At 38.1% G+C, this 17966-nt stretch overlaps 1 protein-coding gene across 1 annotated transcript in view; it reads left to right on the top strand.

Annotated features, from left to right (window-relative positions):
- Positions 1 to 17966, top strand: part of ATP8A1 (ATPase phospholipid transporting 8A1) — a 74717-nt gene that overhangs the window by 35408 nt on the left and 21343 nt on the right. The window contains exons 12-25 of the mRNA XM_015827258.1: positions 675 to 802; positions 1284 to 1361; positions 2849 to 2937; positions 4521 to 4565; positions 5269 to 5341; positions 6560 to 6665; positions 8037 to 8119; positions 8244 to 8293; positions 8380 to 8449; positions 11414 to 11498; positions 12580 to 12719; positions 14573 to 14711; positions 16406 to 16470; positions 17547 to 17719. Coding sequence (XP_015682744.1) covers positions 675 to 802; positions 1284 to 1361; positions 2849 to 2937; positions 4521 to 4565; positions 5269 to 5341; positions 6560 to 6665; positions 8037 to 8119; positions 8244 to 8293; positions 8380 to 8449; positions 11414 to 11498; positions 12580 to 12719; positions 14573 to 14711; positions 16406 to 16470; positions 17547 to 17719 — 1324 coding nt within the window. The remainder of the gene's footprint in view (positions 1 to 674; positions 803 to 1283; positions 1362 to 2848; positions 2938 to 4520; positions 4566 to 5268; positions 5342 to 6559; positions 6666 to 8036; positions 8120 to 8243; positions 8294 to 8379; positions 8450 to 11413; positions 11499 to 12579; positions 12720 to 14572; positions 14712 to 16405; positions 16471 to 17546; positions 17720 to 17966) is intronic.

Consider the following 17966-nt stretch of genomic DNA (forward strand, 5'->3'; position numbering starts at 1 on the left):
CCTTCCGCCGCGCCCTAAAGACATGGCTTTTCCAACAAGCGGGTTTGGCCTAGGGAATTTTAGTGGGGTTTTTAAGGGTAATTTTAAGGGTAATTTTAACGATTGGCCTTTACGAATATTTTCTTTTAATTTGGTTTTAATATGGATATTTATTGTAATGTTGTTTTATAAGGCTGTTAGCCGCCCTGAGTCCGGTGAGAAGAAGGGCGGGATACAAATTAAATTATAAATAAATAAATAAAATAAAATAACCGTATACAAATTCACTGGAAGACATATTTGTCCAGGTTCAGATTAGAAATTGTGTGAAACCCTGTACAATAATTGCATTTCATGCATTATTTCAGGGAGGCTAAACGACTTAAATAGCATCAGGACAATAGCACACGGTATGGTGGGTTTTTATACTTTTTTGTCTGCACTGTGATCTTAGCAGAGATCCAGTTTAGGTGCTATTTTCCAATTATTATTTTTTGACACCTCTATTCAGATTCCTTTCCAAGGCAAATAATCAGATTCAAGAGCAGGTTTCATAGGAACCATGACATTAGGAGAGCTTTATGCATAGTTCTTTTTTTAAAAAAAATAATAATAATTAAATAAATGTTTAGAATTATTGTACTTAATGTTATAAATCATTGCATGATTTCTCTTTGTTCTCCCTTTTTTAACAGATGGAGGAGCTAATAATTTTGGACTCAATTTCCTGACATTTATCATTCTCTTCAATAATCTAATTCCGATCAGCCTGTTAGTTACACTGGAAGTTGTTAAATTTATTCAGGCGTATTTTATAAATTGGGTAAATATAAAAATTATTGTGCTATTTGCAGACCTTTTAATCATTCATTTCAAGAACAGAATATACGTGACTTGATAATGATTTGGTAATACAAGCTTATTTGTTAAAATAATGCAGATTAAATTGAAGAATAAAATATCACAAAATATATGATCTCAGGCTTTAAATTGTATAGATTAAAGAAATCCTTTACAACTAAGCCTTTTAAGATATGAGCTTGGATAGACATGTTTACTCCTAATGCAGACTACAAAGATGGATAATGAATAGTCTAATGCACAATCTTGGTGGAAGTCTAACTCCTAGCCCTACACCTGGCTTTAATATCAGAATATCCTCAATATTCACACATTGAATAAAATTTTGATAAATATTTAGTTATACCAAGTTCTTGCTTATGTTTTGCTCAAAACAGATTGCAGCGGAGTGTGTACACAAATTAATACCCTTTTCAGCTTTTTTATTATTATTATTTTATTAGGATATTGACATGCATTATGAACTTACAGACACTGCTGCCATGGCACGTACATCCAATCTTAATGAAGAACTTGGCCAGGTATGGTTTTTTTTGGGGGGGGGGATTTCTGTTGTTTTATTAATATGTAATTTCTTAGTTTAAATTCACACAGTCATCTCCTTTAACTGCTGTTTATCTGATAAATGGATAAGTTGGTAGAATATAAATACTCTCTGTCCTGTGTTTAAATGGATGGTGTTTACATTTATCCCCCAAATGTAGATGCTGGCTCAGGAATTCTGGGAGTTGAAGTCGACAGATCATAAAGGGGCCATAGTTGCCCACCTCTGGCCTAGGGATTGGAACATGCCAAGGTCTAATGAGACTCATTCATATCAGTACTTTAATTCAACCACTGTTCTGAACAGCAGAGCATTTATAAAGAGTCCTACAGATTTGACAAGAAAAAAAATGAGCCTAGGGCAGTGGTGGCGAACCTATGGCACGGGTGCCAGAGGCGGCACTCAGAGCCCTCTCTGTGGGCACGTGCGCCGTCGCCCCAGTCCTAGGCCTTCAGCTGGGTTTTATAAAACCTTTTAGCTTTAGGCCTCCACCGCCATGTGCAAAAAAAAAAAAGGTTCAGTCAGTCAATTTCAACTTCTTGCGGGAAAAAAGATCTTGCAAAGTTGGAATTGATTGATTGAACTTTTTAGTCCCACCCAGTCTGCCGCTACCACTGCAGCCACGCCCACCCAATGGGCCACACCCACCCGGCACTCGATGATGCATAAGTGGGTTTTGGGTTGCAGTTTGGGCACTCAGTCTCTAAAAGGTTCGCCATCACTGGCCTAGGGTGCCATTTTTAGCAATGTCTCATCACAGGAACCATTATTGACAAGATATCATAAATATTCTAACTCAGTATGCAACACTTACAATTAAGTTTTCATCTTTGTATTTTTTTTTAAAACTTCAATAAAATATTATTAAAGAAACAAAAAGAAAAAGAGTTCCCAGAGATAAATCAGCGTTAGGGACACTTCCCCCAAAGAAGATGGCATTTTACTTTTAACAGCTGCCACTAGGTTTAAATCCTATCCATGTAGAGAGAAGATAAATCTTCAAATGATCGTTCTGGAGATCACAATATTCCTAACTTGTGGAGTTGGAAGGGGTGCCCAATTCTCAACTGACAGTTTACAGTTCCGTTGTCGAAAACAGAGGTCCCCAACCTTTTGGGCACCAGGGACCGGTTCCGTGGAGAGAGGTTTTTCCACGGATCGGAGAGTACGTGGTTTTATGTACTGCCTGCATCTCACGGATGGGGCTTTGCTTGTTTGTGCGGACCGGTTGCTGGCATGCCGCGGCCCGCTACCGGTCCATGGCCCGGGGGTTGGGGACCCCTGATCTAAAATCTACGCAATACTGGAAAGCTTTTTCTTTTGTATAATATTTTTTTTTTGCTAGCATTTTCAAAACATTGAATAATTTTAAGAAATCGCATTATGTTACTACCACGGTGCTGTCCTATTAATGTATACTTGATGAAGCCTGTTAATGCACATTTACCTTTTTTTTTTTTTAAGGTCAAATACATCTTTTCAGACAAAACAGGCACCTTGACGTGCAACGTTATGCAATTCAAGAAGTGCACTATAGCGGGAATATCTTACGGGTGAGTTCTTTTCTGACGTCATTGCTTGGCGCCCCTTTATTTTTAAAAAAAAAAATTATAGAGTTGGACATTTGCAATGTCCTTAAAATACTTTGGAGATCTCTTCAGGATCTTTTTAAGTTAAAAAAAAACAAAAACATCTCAAAGAGAATCAGAGCCTCTGATGCATGCCTAATTCAGTCCCTGTGTTTTACACTTAAGCCAGCTTCATCTTTTTACCCGTGGAGTTTGAACGATCAAACTGGACATTTTACACGGATGTTTTTTTAACTTTAACTTTAGCAACCTCTGTGGCGCTCTTTCCTGGATTGTCGTGGGTTGTCAGATTGTTAATTACTAAAAAAGTAAAAGATACTGAGGAGTAAAATACTAAAATCCTTCGGGATGTGGAAGTTAAAAGTCAGCGCAAATCATTTGCTCCATCCAGTTCCATCTATAAGAACCCGTTTGGATTTTCAAAACCTACGATAGCAATTGGAACTTAAAATTTCAGGGCTACAGGCTGTGAAACATGTGATCCTTCTCAGGGCTCCTGCTTCCTCTTCCCTTACAACACCACACCTGGCTGTGCCTTGTCCTCCTGTTTCAAACTTCCTCCATCCCCACCTCCCCTTTCTTTGCTGGCTGGGGGATTCTGGGAGTTGAAGTCCACAAGCCATAAAAATGGCCAAGATTGGACAAGACTGGTTCCAGAGCTTCTGGAGCTGAATGCTTGAGTTTATTTAAGGTAGGCCATGCACTCCAGGACCCTAATAAAGTAGGATTCCAAATAACATGGATCACTTTTTAGAACCTATAGTTTCAATTACATGAATGGATCACTAGATCAGTGGTGGCGAACCTATGGCACGTGTGCCAGAGGTGGCACGCGAAGCCCTCTCTGTGGGCACGCGCCATTGCCCCAGCATACGTGGTCTCTAAAAGTTCACCATCATTGGCCTAAGGCCAGCCAGCCTGGAGTCGCCATTGGGGAGCCCACCATCCCACCCGCCAGAGATCCCCTGGATCTCTCCCAACCCTGCCCGGCTCCCACAGGTGTCCCTCCCAATAAGCAACATCAAGGTGGCCACGCCCACCCCGGCCATGCCCACGCAATCTGCCATGACTACTGCAGCCACACCCATCCAGTGGCCACGCCCATCCAGTCTACCAAGCCCACTGTAGCTGCACCCGCCGAGTGGGCCACAACCCACCCGGCACCTGGCACCCGGTGGGTGTTGGGCTGCAGTTTGGGCACTCGGTCTCTAAAAGGTTTGCCATCACTGCACTAGATCATTTGCGATCCTTTTGCCTTAATTTATTTATTTATTTATTTATTTATTTATCACAACTTATATGCCGCCCTTCTCCCCATGGGACTCAGGGCGGCTCACAGCATGTTAAAACAATATAAAACATTTCCCTTCTAAAAGCCAATTAAAAACCAAATATTTGTCGCTGTGTCTTGATAAAATCCTTAAAATTGTCCCTATTTAAAATTTCCCTATTTAAAATTTAAAATTTCTCTCCGATGAGCTGTCCAAACGTCAAGCCTTTCTTAACTATTTTTCTATGTGGTTCTGCCTCCTTTACATTTCATACAGCCATTCTCCTGAATCAGATGATTTGGGCTGCACTTCGGATGAGTGGTAAGCACTAACTTTTGCTGCTGTTTCTTTTCTACTCACAATTAATATATAAACATATATATTTATTAACATAAATATTATTAACGTAGAAAGTAATCTTGAAACAGTATCTTCGGATAAACATTTCACCTGTTGAGAAGCGGGATTTGACTCATCAATTGCAAAGATGAGCAAAGATTGCTCATCCATTTTCCTTAGACTGAGTAAGCTTTACTTCACTCAAACATAAATAACCTGGTTTTTAAAATGTTCATATTAGAATTATTAGAGTACTACGGTACAGTCTTACAGCCTTATTGAAAATATCCATATCCGTTCATCAAAACTCAATCTCAATCTCAACATTATTTGTTATCAGAGGTTGACTTTTGATTTTTAATCCATGGGTGAAAGGTCTGGTTTTGATGTGATTTATATGGGTAAATTAACTATTGTTTCATTCATTTCATTCTGTATATTTATCATCATTTTGTGCTGAACCTAATTAAATATGTTTTACTACATAGTTAATCGAACTATAGGTGGAGGAAGGATAATTAAAATGTAAGATGCCTCCTTAAGTGCTAATTACAATCTTTTGTAACCATTACCTCAAAAAAAAAGATGTAAACAGAATCTACATGATTTATACTTAATAAAGCTGCATTGTTTCTCTATCGTAAATACATGTAACTGGTTTCATTTCTTTCACTTTTACTTTTAGGCAGAGTTCACAAGCAGGGGAAGAAAAAACATTTAGCGACTCGTCGTTACTGGAAAACCTGCAAAATAAACATGTACGATGCAGAAATACGGTGATGCGAAATAAATAATAACTTCAAAACTAACATAAAATAGGAGGAGGAAGAGGTATTATGTATGTTCACCGTCTTGAGTTACCGACAAAGTAATAAAGGCAGGATAAAAATCTAATGAAATAAAGACCTTGGAGGTCTTCTAATCCAGTGGTCCCCAACCTGCGGGCCGTGGCCCATTACTGGGCCGTGGCCTACTGGCCACTGGATCGCGGAACAGACTGGCCAGGGCGTGCATGTGTGTGCGCATAGTCACCCCCACTCATGCTAGCACCACTGCCGCAGCACGCAAGCACATAAAATGCTTTCTCCTCCCTTTCCCTCTGGTCCACCAATCAAGAAATCTAGTCCAACTCCCTACTCAAGCAGGAGATCCTATACCATTTCAGACAAGTGACTGTCCAGTCTCTTCTTAAAAACCTCCAGTGTTGGAGCACCTACAACTTCTGAAGGCAACTTCTGTTCCACTGGTTAATTGTTCTGACTGTCAGGAAGTTTCTCCTTAGCTCCAGGTTGCTTCTCTCCTTGATCAGTTTCCATCCATTGCTTCTTGTCCTGCCTTCAGGTGCTTTGGAGAATAGCTTGACTCCCTCTTCTTTGGGGCAGGCCCTGAGATACTGGAATAACTGCTATCATGTCCCCCCTCATCCTTCTCTTCATTAAACTAGACAATATCCTCAATTCCAGCAACCATTCTTTATATGTTTTAGCCTCCAGTCCCCTGATCATCTTTGTTGCTCTCCTCAGCACTCTTTCTAGAGCCTCAACATTTTATTATTATTATTATTATTTGTATCGCGGTGACCAAAACTGTGAAATAATTTCTGATTATCAGAAGAGTTAACAATATTTATTTCCTCTTAAGGGCTTAAAACACAGTGCAATTTTGATTTGCATAAAAATAGGTCTGTAATTGCACCGGTCACCGTTCTGACTCATAGCTTTTTTTTTTCTACTACTATCCCTTTTTTTTCACTAAGCCATATGCAAAGAAAAAGAAAATGCATATCTTTTCTTGGTCGCTTCCATTTCCCCTACCATTTTGTTTCTGCTAGGTGAATGGATGGTTTTGTTTTGTTTTTTTAAAAAAAAGAAGCAATGATTTTATTTGTGTGGTTGTTTCTGCACCTGTTTGTCTGTATGTACAGTTTTTAATTCTAGAATAAAGAACAATTCATTCTACTGTGTTCTGGTTTTCAGCCAACTGCACCTATAATTTGTGAGTTTTTGACAATGATGGCAATTTGTCATACAGCTGTCCCAGAAAGAGAGGATGACAGAATAGTGTATCAAGCAGCATCACCAGGTAAGATTTATGCAGCAGCTGTAATCCTTTTCAGCTACGTAAAGTTGAATTGTGTTAACATTCAGTTATGTACTCAAAGATATCTTCCCACCGAACAGAGGGATCCGAAACAGATTCAGTCACAGTTTTGTTCCATACAATATTAATCTTGTGAACTCTAAAGCTTCCTCTTTCCATTATGTATTCAAGATGGACAGTGATTAATATTTATGTGTTATTTATATGTAAAGGTGTAGGTTTATACATACGTTGTATATAGCATGTTTAAATGTGTGTTATGTATGTGTACACTTTGGAGAGCAAGCAACAAAACTTCATTTTTAATGTGTGCCAATGTGCCCACAGTAAAAAATGACAATAAAGGTTATCTTTCTGTCTGTCTGTCTGTCTATCTATCCATCCATCCATCCATCCATCCATCCATCCATCCATCCATCCATCCATCCATCCATCCATCCATCCATCCATCCATCCATCTATCTATCTATCTATCTATCTATCTATCTATCTATCTATCTATCTATCTTTGGAGTTCATTGTAAAGAGGATGCGTTTCTAACTGTAGGCTGAACATTATCATCAGAAGTCAATGTCTTTTGTTTCTTCCCCTCCCTTTCTTTACATCTTTTTTGTTTTCCTTCTCTCTGCTGTTGTCCCCTACTATTTACTTTTGTATTTTCACATTTGATGTTATAAATGAATAAAACTAATAAAAAAAAGAGAAGGATTATGGATTGCTTGGGCTTTTAAAGGACATTTTGGCTTGCCACACACCCAAGTCATGCCTATCTATAATAGGCTTTGTAGGATTTCCTCCTGCACTGTAATGTGAACAGAATGAATTAGTACCGGTTTAGTTCAACAATGTGCTAGGATATCAATTTTTAACAAAAGGCTGGATCTTTTTTTAGCTATACATTTTAACTGCACAAACGTAAAAGTATATAGGGACGTTGCGATGCTTCCAAACAGTTCTTGTACTGCTTATCAAAACCAATAATTCACTTGATATTTTTGAAAAGGAAAAAAAAATGGAAGAAGTGATAAACAATAAGCAAGAAAACTGAAACAGAAGTTCACGATCCTCTTTGATTCTCCCACCAAATTATGTAAAACCAGGAAAGGCTATTATATAGATAGAAGTCTTGTTTGGAAGCATTCTTAAATTATGAAATGTGCTTCTTTTTACTTTTGGAAAATGTGGCGGAAATTATATATGAATGAAATGAAATGATCTGTGAATAAAATGAAGATTAAAAAAAACCTAATTTCTGGTTGTCAAAACAGTAAACACATTGATTGTTTTTAGTTTTTTGTTCTTATCCATTTGTCAGTGAAATAATAATAATAATAGTGGATGGTTTATTACAGATGAAGGAGCATTAGTCAGAGCAGCTAAGCAACTACATTTTGTTTTTACGGGAAGAACACCAGACTCTGTCATTATAGAATCAGTAAGTAGATTAAATTAGTAAAACTGTAAAAGGTATTATTTTCTCAGTTAAAAAAAAAATTGAGAAATTAGAAATCCCTTTGAAATTTTAAATAATAAGGCATTGCTTTTTTTTCTTCCTCCAGCTGGGTCAGGAAGAAAGATATGAATTGCTAAATGTGTTAGAATTTACAAGGTAGGTCTTTTCGATGCCTTTTATTTTTATGTCTTTTGTTTTTCTCAGTCCCTTAAAAATGTTCACACGTTTTTCAATTCTTCCAGTTCTAGAAAAAGAATGTCCGTGATTGTGCGCACGCCATCGGGAAAATTAAGACTCTACTCCAAAGGAGCTGTGAGTTGTCGCTCCGTTATTTGTTTGTTTGTTTGTTTGTTTGTTTGTTTGTTTCAAATGTAAATTTCTGAAACGTGATTGTCAAAGATATTTTCTTGGGGAAGATTGTAAGGAATAAACATGACCGCTTATTTAGTCCTACCACTTTCTTCCATTCTTTTTAATTTTTTCCCCATAGCAATAAACACAGAAAAGTAGAACCAACATTTTGTAATGGCACAACTGTGCCCACAGCGTGAAGGGTGGGAGGTCTTCCTAGAAGCCATTGGGATCTACACCCACTAGTACTTTCTCTACAATCACCTATACTCCAAGGGGCACCTCACTTTGCTATGCTGTCTTCTAACCCCAGTGTGTACATCAAAACCCATAATAGCCTTGTCTCCTGGCCCCTTAGATCAGGGGTCCCCAACCCCCAGGCTGTGGACCGGTACCGGGCCGCGGCATGCCAGCAACTGGGCCGCACAAACAAGCAAAGCCCCATCCGCGGGATGCAGGCAGTACACAAAACCACGCCCCCTCCGGTCCGCGGAAAAACCTCTCTCCACGGAACCGGTCCCTGGTGCCCAAAAGGTTGGGGACCTTTGCCTTAGATCAGTGGTTCTCAACCTGTGGGTCGGGACCTCATTTGGGGTCGATCGACCATTTCATGGGGGTCGCCAACAAGGCTGTCCGCCATTTTTTTTGTCCGCCATTTTTTTCCCCTTTTCCGGCGGGTGCCTTACCTCCCTTGGGCTGGGCCAGCTGGTGGTCGGCCTGCTCCGTCTCTGCCGCTTGCCAGCTACGCCTCGGCCGGCGCAGGGGGCGGAACCACGCATGCGCGACGCTCCCGGGCAGGGAAAGTCCTTGAATTACGACCGGTTGGGTAGTCCTCGACTTACAACCGGTTTAGTCCTGGACTTATGACCGGTTTAGTCCTCGACTTACGACCGGTTGGGGTCGCGGCATTAAAAAGGTTGAGAACCACTGCCTTAGATGGACTCACAATAGATCTAATAATTGTCAGTTGGACCCCAGACTTGAAGAGATCCAATTGCTTTTTTTTTTTTCCCCTTCAGTTGCTGTCTTATTTCTGGGTTTCTATAATTGTCTTCACCAATTTTTGTGCCATTTTTATCCTATGGCTCTTAACATTTCCCCAAATTATCTTTTCTACTCCCATTGTCCTGCCTGTTTCCATGTCCTGTTATTACGTTAATGTCCTATTTATTTATTTTTTTCAGCCTCTATTCTTAGAACCATCTTATTATGATTTCTGTTTTGTGTTTCTCGGCACCTGCGTGCTTCCTATTTATTCTCGTCCTCTCCCCGGCGTCCGTCTCGTGGCTCCCTTCCTCTTCTGTTCTCACGTTGCTAAAAAGAGGGAACTCTTCTGCCCCTTGTTTGCTTCTTTTTAAGCTGAGGAAGGTGTGTGGTTGTGGGGTGGGGTGGTTTTTTTTTCAGTTTTAAAGGGGGTAAATGCCTTCTTTCTGATGGAGAGAGGGGACCAACTCTTCAAAGTCTGGTTTTAACCTACCGTGACTTCAGTTTCACACCTGCCTGCCTTGTTTGTTTGCTTAACACAAGGTGTCCAACCTTGGCAACTTTTAAGACTTGTGGACTTCAACTCCCAGAATTCCCCAGCCAGCCATGCTGGCTGGCTGGGGAATTCTGGGAGTTGAAGTCCACAAGTCTTAAAAGTTGCCAAGGTTGGACAACCCTGGTTTAACACATCCTTAGATCCCAGTTCTTGGGCAAAGGGCTGAGGAATCCCCCATAGTTGAGGGGAAGATACTTAACCCCCAGAAAAATTCAGCTTTTTTCTTATTTTCTCTGGGCTCCTTTTTTGGGGGGGGGGGGATAAGACGGATAAGATGCTTGCGTACCTAACTGCGTCTTCTCCACATACAGACCCCTACACTTGAAACACAACTGCCTTGTGGGTGTGTTTGTACACAAATCTAGCAATGTGGGGAAACAGGTAGTGAGAACAAGCACTGGCCATCATCCCTGGTACTTTTTTTATTTATTTTTTTTATTTTTTTTGCTTTCTTGCATAAACAAAATCAAATTTTACTCAACGAGATGAAATAGAAAAAAAGACGTAAAAGCCTTATTGACTTTTAAATATCAACGCACAAATACTCAAAAGTTAAGAAAAATGTATAAATTCCAGAGGTGTGCAACTCCAGGGAAAGCAACAACTGGTAAATTGGTTTAAAACAAAAGAAAAGAAAAGAAAAAACTACACGCAACTTAACACTAATGGAAAATGGAATGTAATACTCCACACAGACCACCAGATGGTGCTGCTCCATTAGAGGATGCTCGTTCGAATACCAGCATTCAACTGGGATTTTATACAGCTCCAGTTTTCTGAAACAAAAATGCTGATTTTAAGCATAAAGCTTCAATTCACAGTCCAAAATACGTCATTCAGACTTCTGGCAACTAAAATTTGATTTTTGATGTGTGCCATTGTGCCCACAGTATGAAAATGACAATAAAGATTAGCTTATCTTATCTTATCTAATTAATACAGAACCGAAAAGTTGGGAGGCAATTTTATATATTTATTTGATGTAAACTTTACACTGCTGCATTCGGGTAAACAACTCTTAAACATAATAACGATTTAACTAACACACACACATTTGTACATTCAGTTCATAGTTCACAATCCAGTAAAAATTGTAAAGGGTATGGTACGGTATGGTTTTCAATCAATCTCTGCATTAATATAAGAATGCAGAGGGTTGGGGTTTTTTGCTACATAGTGGTGATTTTTAAAAAAAAAATAATAATAAACCTGTTTCCTTATGCTGAATTTCCTATGGAAAATGGGATATGCATTTTAATTAAATAATTAAATGCAATACTACACCTTAAACAGAGTTTTTGCTATCGAGTTTGTTTTGCTTTTACATCTTTTTTTTAACGCTCAGCAAAATAGATTTTTGTTCAACATGTTAATTATTACTACAGGACACAGTAATTTATGATCGTCTGGCTGAGAATTCAAGATACAAAGAAATTACCTTGAAACATTTAGAGCTATTTGCTACTGAAGGTGAGTAATAGTGTTTCTATTTAATTATAAGAGCAGATTGTAATAAATAATTGAGTAATAATAATAATATAAATGAATGACGGTTGACAAGTACTTTAAAACATTACTTTCCTTTTTTTTTCAGCTAGTACAGTGCAGATTAGATGTTTTATTTCTTTTTTGAACCCCCAATAAACACTGCCTATGGCTTATTTTTCTCTGTATTCAATTAACTCTCATTTGTCAACAAGCGATTGAAAAGTGCGGGACACTGTAACTGTCATAAATACGAGTCAGTTTGCCAAGGGTCTAAATATTGATCACATGACCCTGGGGATGCTGCAAAGGCCGTGAAAAACGGTCGTAAGTCACATGTCATGGTTCCGACAGATGAAACTCTTCAAAGAACTTCAAAGAGGCATTGTTTACCTTAAAGAATCTTTATTCGAAAAGCACAGCATCGGCATGTACATAGCCAAAGCCAAAATCTAAATTCCCCTCCCCTAAGCACATAGTATCAAAGCACAATTCCCTCCTCCAATTAACAGTCATAAATCACATTCTCCAATTAGTTTGAAATGCAGGCTTTCCCTCCATTTCTCCAGCCCGCCAATTCTTATCATCTCTTATTTCAAAAACCTTGGTTCTCACACTAGTTACAATATTGTTATGTCTAGCTAAACTCCCATGGACATTCCTCCTCCTCCTCCCCCCCCCCCAGTATCATCTAATTCTAACTCTAATTCTAAGAGTAAAACATAAGAAGGAAAATGGCTGCATCTCCATATGTTGTCAAAGGAAGAACATCCAAGGTTAGCAGCGTTGACATCACGTTTTTCAGCGCCCTTGCAACTAAACGGACTCAAGCCATCACTACATGAACTGTTTTAAGCTGAGGACTTCCTGTATGGCAGCTCTTGTGGCTGGTTTAAAGACTCAGAAAATTCAGACTGAATTTCTGTTTCAGAATTCTAAGTCTTGATTGCAAACTTTGTGGGGGGGGAAAAGAACTTTTTTTTTTGTCTATAATCTGCTTGAATCCAAAGTTCCAAACTTACAGAGAAGTAATAGTTATGGACCATGATTATGGCTATTTCTGCAGGTTTGAGAACCCTCTGTTTTGCTGTGGCTGAGATTACAGAAAGCGATTATCAGGAATGGCTGAGTGTGTATCAAAGAGCGGCAACTTCCATTCAAAACAGAGCCCTGAAACTTGAAGAGAGTTACGAACTAATTGAAAAAGTAGGTGGTCTGTGTCGCTTAAACTTTATGCAGTGAGTTTTATTGAGATTCGTGTTAATGACACGTAGATTTTATTATAAACTAGCTGTACCCAGCCACGCGTTGCTGTGGCTCAGTCTGGTAAAAGTGTGTGTTGCTTTTACATCCAACAGATGGCGCTGTTTTTTTTAAAAAACCCATGTTTTTACCTGTCACAGGTGTGACATCTATATAATATAGGTATATAAAAACACGCGCGTATTCGAATGCAACGTTGTGTCAAAATTTCAAAGCAATCGGTGAAGAACGTTCGGAGATTTAAGATTTTGAACAAACGAACATTTACATTTTTATTTATATAGATAGACTAGCTGTACCCAGCCACGCGTTGCTGTGGCTCAGTCTGGTAAAAGCATGTGTTGCTTTTACATCCAACAGATGGCGCTGTTTTTCAAAAAAAAGCATGTTTTTACCTGTCACAGGTGTGACATCTATATAATATAGGTATATAAAAACACACGCGTATTCGAATGCAACGTTGTGTCAAAATTTCAAAGCAATCGGTGAAGAACTTTCGGAGATTTAAGATTTTGAACAAACGAACATTTACATTTTTATTTAGATAGATAGAGTAACGTAGCCTAGAACCGATTGGATTTTTTTTTTTTAAGGGGGGGGGCGTTTAACCTCATATTTTCAGACTTGTCGATCGAAAGGCCTCTAATAGCTTAAAAGTAATTGACAAGAAGCTTCCAGATAGGATTAAAAAAGGAAGTTTGAGGATTTAAATTGTCGTTTAAAAGGCACCAAGCATAGCTGCAAGCAAGATGATTGTCTCTCGTTGCTCAAAATCCAGCAGGGAACACAGTCTTGCGTCATTGTCACAAGGAGCAATGGTTTGGAGCTCATTTCAGGGTTTTTTTTCTTACAAGAATTTTTTTTTCCCTTGAAAGACAAAGACTTTGTTTAGAAGGCAAACATAGAATAGCCACCTCACTATAATACTAGGAATCTTCTGTTTGTAAGTGCCTTAGTGTAAGCTGTGTTTGCTGTAGTACCAGGTCCTAAATCTAAATTATATTTCTTTTCTTTTTTTTATAAAGTTTTATTAATTATTATTTTTTAAATAGAATTCAATAGTAATCATTCAACAAAACATGTTGTCTGAGTATCTTATTCACTAATACAAATTAAATTCCTAATCCCTAAATCTTTTCTCTAACCGTTGATAAAATAGGTCCCAAGTTTGAAAATGTTCTGTTTCTTCTTTTTCTTTCAACCTTAAAGTAAGTCTGTCCATTTCCGAATAGTCTAGTATTTTTTTTTAATTATTTCTTCTTCTGGTGGTGTTTCTTCGTTCTTCCAGTATTGTGCAAATATAATTCTTGCCGCTGTTATCACACGTAGAATCAAAGATGTACTTTGCTTATCAAGTTTTTCTGGCATTATACTTAGTAAAAAAAAATTCAGGTGTGTAGTCTATGTGTTTCTCTAACATTTTTTCTAACCAAGTGTGAATTTTTGTCCAATATTTCCTTGCTTTAACACATGCCCACCACATGTGATAATAAGTACCTGGTTTGTGCTTACATTTCCAACATTTCTCTGACGTATTTTTAAACATTTTTGCTAATCTTGTTGGTGGCAAGAGCCCATCTGTAGAACATTTTGCATAGGTTTTCTTTATATTATTATAAATATAAATATAAATATAAACCATTTATCGTGGTTTTTATTATCGCCTGTTCACCGCCCTGAGTACCGTAAGGGAGATAGGGCGGTATATAAATTCAATAAATAAATAATAATAATTATTATATTTCTTACTTGCTTTGAGAAAAGGAAGTTAATTCTCTCATGCCTTCTTTCTGAAGAATCTCCAGTTACTTGGCGCGACAGCCATAGAAGATCGCCTACAGGATCAAGTGCCTGAAACCATCGAAACGCTAATGAAAGCAGATATCAGAATTTGGATTCTAACTGGAGACAAGCAAGAGACAGCTATTAACATTGGTAATATGTCAATCAAGTTGGTAAACTTAAACGTATGCATGTATTTAATTGAGAGAAAGATGCCTGTTTCCTTTGGGAATTATTCAGAATATCCTTATATTTTTCTGATGACGAGAGGAGAGGAAGAGTTGACTATATGAAATCAATTTGGGGTTAGTGAAAAAAATTGGTTATGTCCTGATATTCACATAACTCCAGGAATCACAGAATGGAACATAGCATAGCAACATGGCAAGAGCTAATAACTAATAATTAAGACAAATCAATCATTAAATATATCCACTGGCTGTATTATATATCAGTAGTGGATATCATTTCTGAATATTATGATTACATTTATAAACGTGTGTGTGTGTATATAATAATAATAATGCCCAGATATACGCCATACATTAAAAGAAGACGAAATGATCTCTTTTCGTTTACTGTTTTTACCTATGCTTTAAGAAATGTAAAAGTGTTGAGATGGTTTATATGGGAAAAAAGGATTTAAACCTTTAAACATAATTAACTGTTGAGAAAATCTTAACCAGCAAGAATACTTTGAACTTTACAGGAGAAACAAATCTAAATAAGGACTGTAACAGGATATAAGATGAGGCAACCGGAATGATTAGATAGAAAAGAAATATTATATTGACGTGAGCATTATTTCTAGGAATATTGGGGGGGAAAATCATATATGTAACTGTTATTTATCAAAATAATAAGAACTGTATTATTTCAAAGCTTGCAAAGAAATCATTTTGGGGAAAAGGGGAAATCAACTAAATGTACTCTGTGGATTATGGATTATAGAAACCAGCTGTTAATGATTTTTCTTTACAAATGTAAACCCAGCAAACACACTGTTTACCAACTATTAAGTGATTTATATTTTAAAAAATCAGTAAAATATATGATTTAAAAATAAATAAAGAAGACGAAGTGAACAATGACAGCTTCTATCATTACCAATGATCACTTCCTTAGAAAAGTTTTTGCAAGTTTCTGGCTTTTGCCTGTAATACCATGATAGCAATCTGGCATATTTCTGTTCAACCACTCAAGGTCAAATGGATGTCACATAAAAGAATATTGGCGTTTTCGTTGGCGTGAGAAATTTTGCAAATCCTTTAGAATGATCCCTAATCCTGTGACCGACGAATGCGATTTGAATTTCGTCTGACTCTAATTAATATAGAAAGAGATTATGGTTAAACAACACACAAAACAGTGCGTTGAAAAGAATTCTTTACACAACTTTATTTATTTATGGTCCCAGAACCGGTAAATTACTCTTGACTCTTTATCTTATTGACTTCAGCTTCTGACTCAACTTTCCCTCTTAAAAGAGATTATAGTTTAGCCATATAGTTTGTTTTTTTTCACATGAAGATGGTGAATATTGGATGAATGTGTTCTATAAAAGCAAAACACAATGTTATTTTGTGTGTTCTTTGTTTACATGAAGCCAAAGAGAATATCAACGTTCTAGTATTCTCTTTAAATATATATTCCCTCAAGTGGCCTTGAATTTTCCCACCAAACCTCTATACGGTAATTTAATGCCAGTTACTTTATCCAGGCCACAGTATTCTTGCATTTTAGCGTCTCAGTGTCGGGAGTCATGTTTATATCTTTTATGTATTTGTAATTACAACTTTTAAAAATCCTAAAAATCCAACAGCGTACTTTTTTTCCCCCCCTAATAGGACATTCGTGTAAACTCTTGAAAAAGAACATGGGGCTAATTGTCATAAATGAAGGCTCCCTTGATGTAAGTATAGCCTAACATTTGAATTACAGTCTACGTACTGGGTATAAACTAGCTTAAAAAATAAATGCGGATTAATGGTTTATTTTAGCTGTGGTTTGTTCTCCAAGCTTGTTTCAATATAATCCCTGTACGTTTCGTTACCAGCTTAGGTAACCTCATCTGCAGGATGTCCTTGCCCTCTTCTCCTTAGCTTCTAAAATGTCTTGTGTGCCAGTGTGGTCGTGCGATTGGTTGTTCATTTGGAGGTATATTTGAATTCTGAGCAGCTGATTGGTTCTCCTGTGGATTGGCAGTTCAAATGGTCTGATATCTCACATACTCATATGCTGGATCTGGATCAATATGCTTGTTAATTGCTCCTTTGGTGGAATACCAGGCCTCAATAAATTCACGTGTGTGGTGGGTGTTGGTGTGCCATCATCATCATCATCATCATCATCATCATCATCATAAAGTTGGATGATGATGATGATGATGATAAAGTTGGAAGGGACCTTGGAGGTCATCTAGTCCAACCCCCTGCTCAGGCAGGAAACCCTACACCATTTCAGACCAATGGCTGTCCAGTCTCTTCTTAAAAACTTCCAGTGTTGGCGCATTCACCGCTTCTGGAGGCAGGTGGTTCCACTGGTTAATTGTTCTAACTGTCAGGAAGTTTCTCCTTAGTTCCAGGTTGCTTCTCTCCTTGGTTAGTTTCCACCCGTTGCTTCTTTCCTGCCTTCGGGCGCTTTGGAGAATAGCTTGACTCCCTCTTCTTTGGGGCAACCCCTGAGATATTGGAAAACTGTCATCGTGTCTCCCCTTGTCCTTCTCTTCATTAACCTAGACAGACCCAATTCCAGCAACCGTTCTTTGTGTATATTTTAGCCTCCAGTCCCCTGATCATCTTTGTTGCTCTTCTCTGCACTCTTTCCAGAGTCTCAGCATCTTTTTTACATCGTGGGGACCAAAACTGGACGCCGTATTCCAAGTGTGGCCTTACCAATCGAATTGGTGTTGTTTATCACCAATGTGGTTTATGATCAGGGATTTTTGGTCATGCCGTTTAACTGCTAGTCGATGTTCCTATTTTACAGGCAACAAGAGAGACCTTAAGCCATCACTGCAGCACTCTGGGCGATGCTTTGAGGAAGGAAAACGATTTTGCACTCATCATTGATGGAAAAACCTTAAAATACGCTTTGACATTTGGCGTAAGGCAGTATTTCTTGGATTTGGCCCTGTCCTGCAAAGCTGTCATTTGTTGCAGGTAAACCTTTCTTTTACTTTGCTCCTATAATTTTTAGGTAGCTACTGCCTCATATTTGAATTAATACAGTTCTTACTATATCGATTAAATAAAAATAACTTTCTTACATTTACATCAATTAAGTTTTGTTTCACATCCAGCAATTTCTCCCATGCAATTTCATACCCTTTCTGTGATAACACTGGTATTGATTGCCTGAGGGCGATTAAAGTTTATTATCGTTAGCCATAGTAGCCCCATTTTAACG

The sequence above is a fragment of the Protobothrops mucrosquamatus genome, unplaced genomic scaffold (genome assembly GCF_001527695.2).
Source record: "Protobothrops mucrosquamatus isolate PMUCROS unplaced genomic scaffold, P.Mucros_1.0 scaffold3578, whole genome shotgun sequence".
In the NCBI taxonomy this organism is placed as follows: domain Eukaryota; kingdom Metazoa; phylum Chordata; class Lepidosauria; order Squamata; family Viperidae; genus Protobothrops; species Protobothrops mucrosquamatus.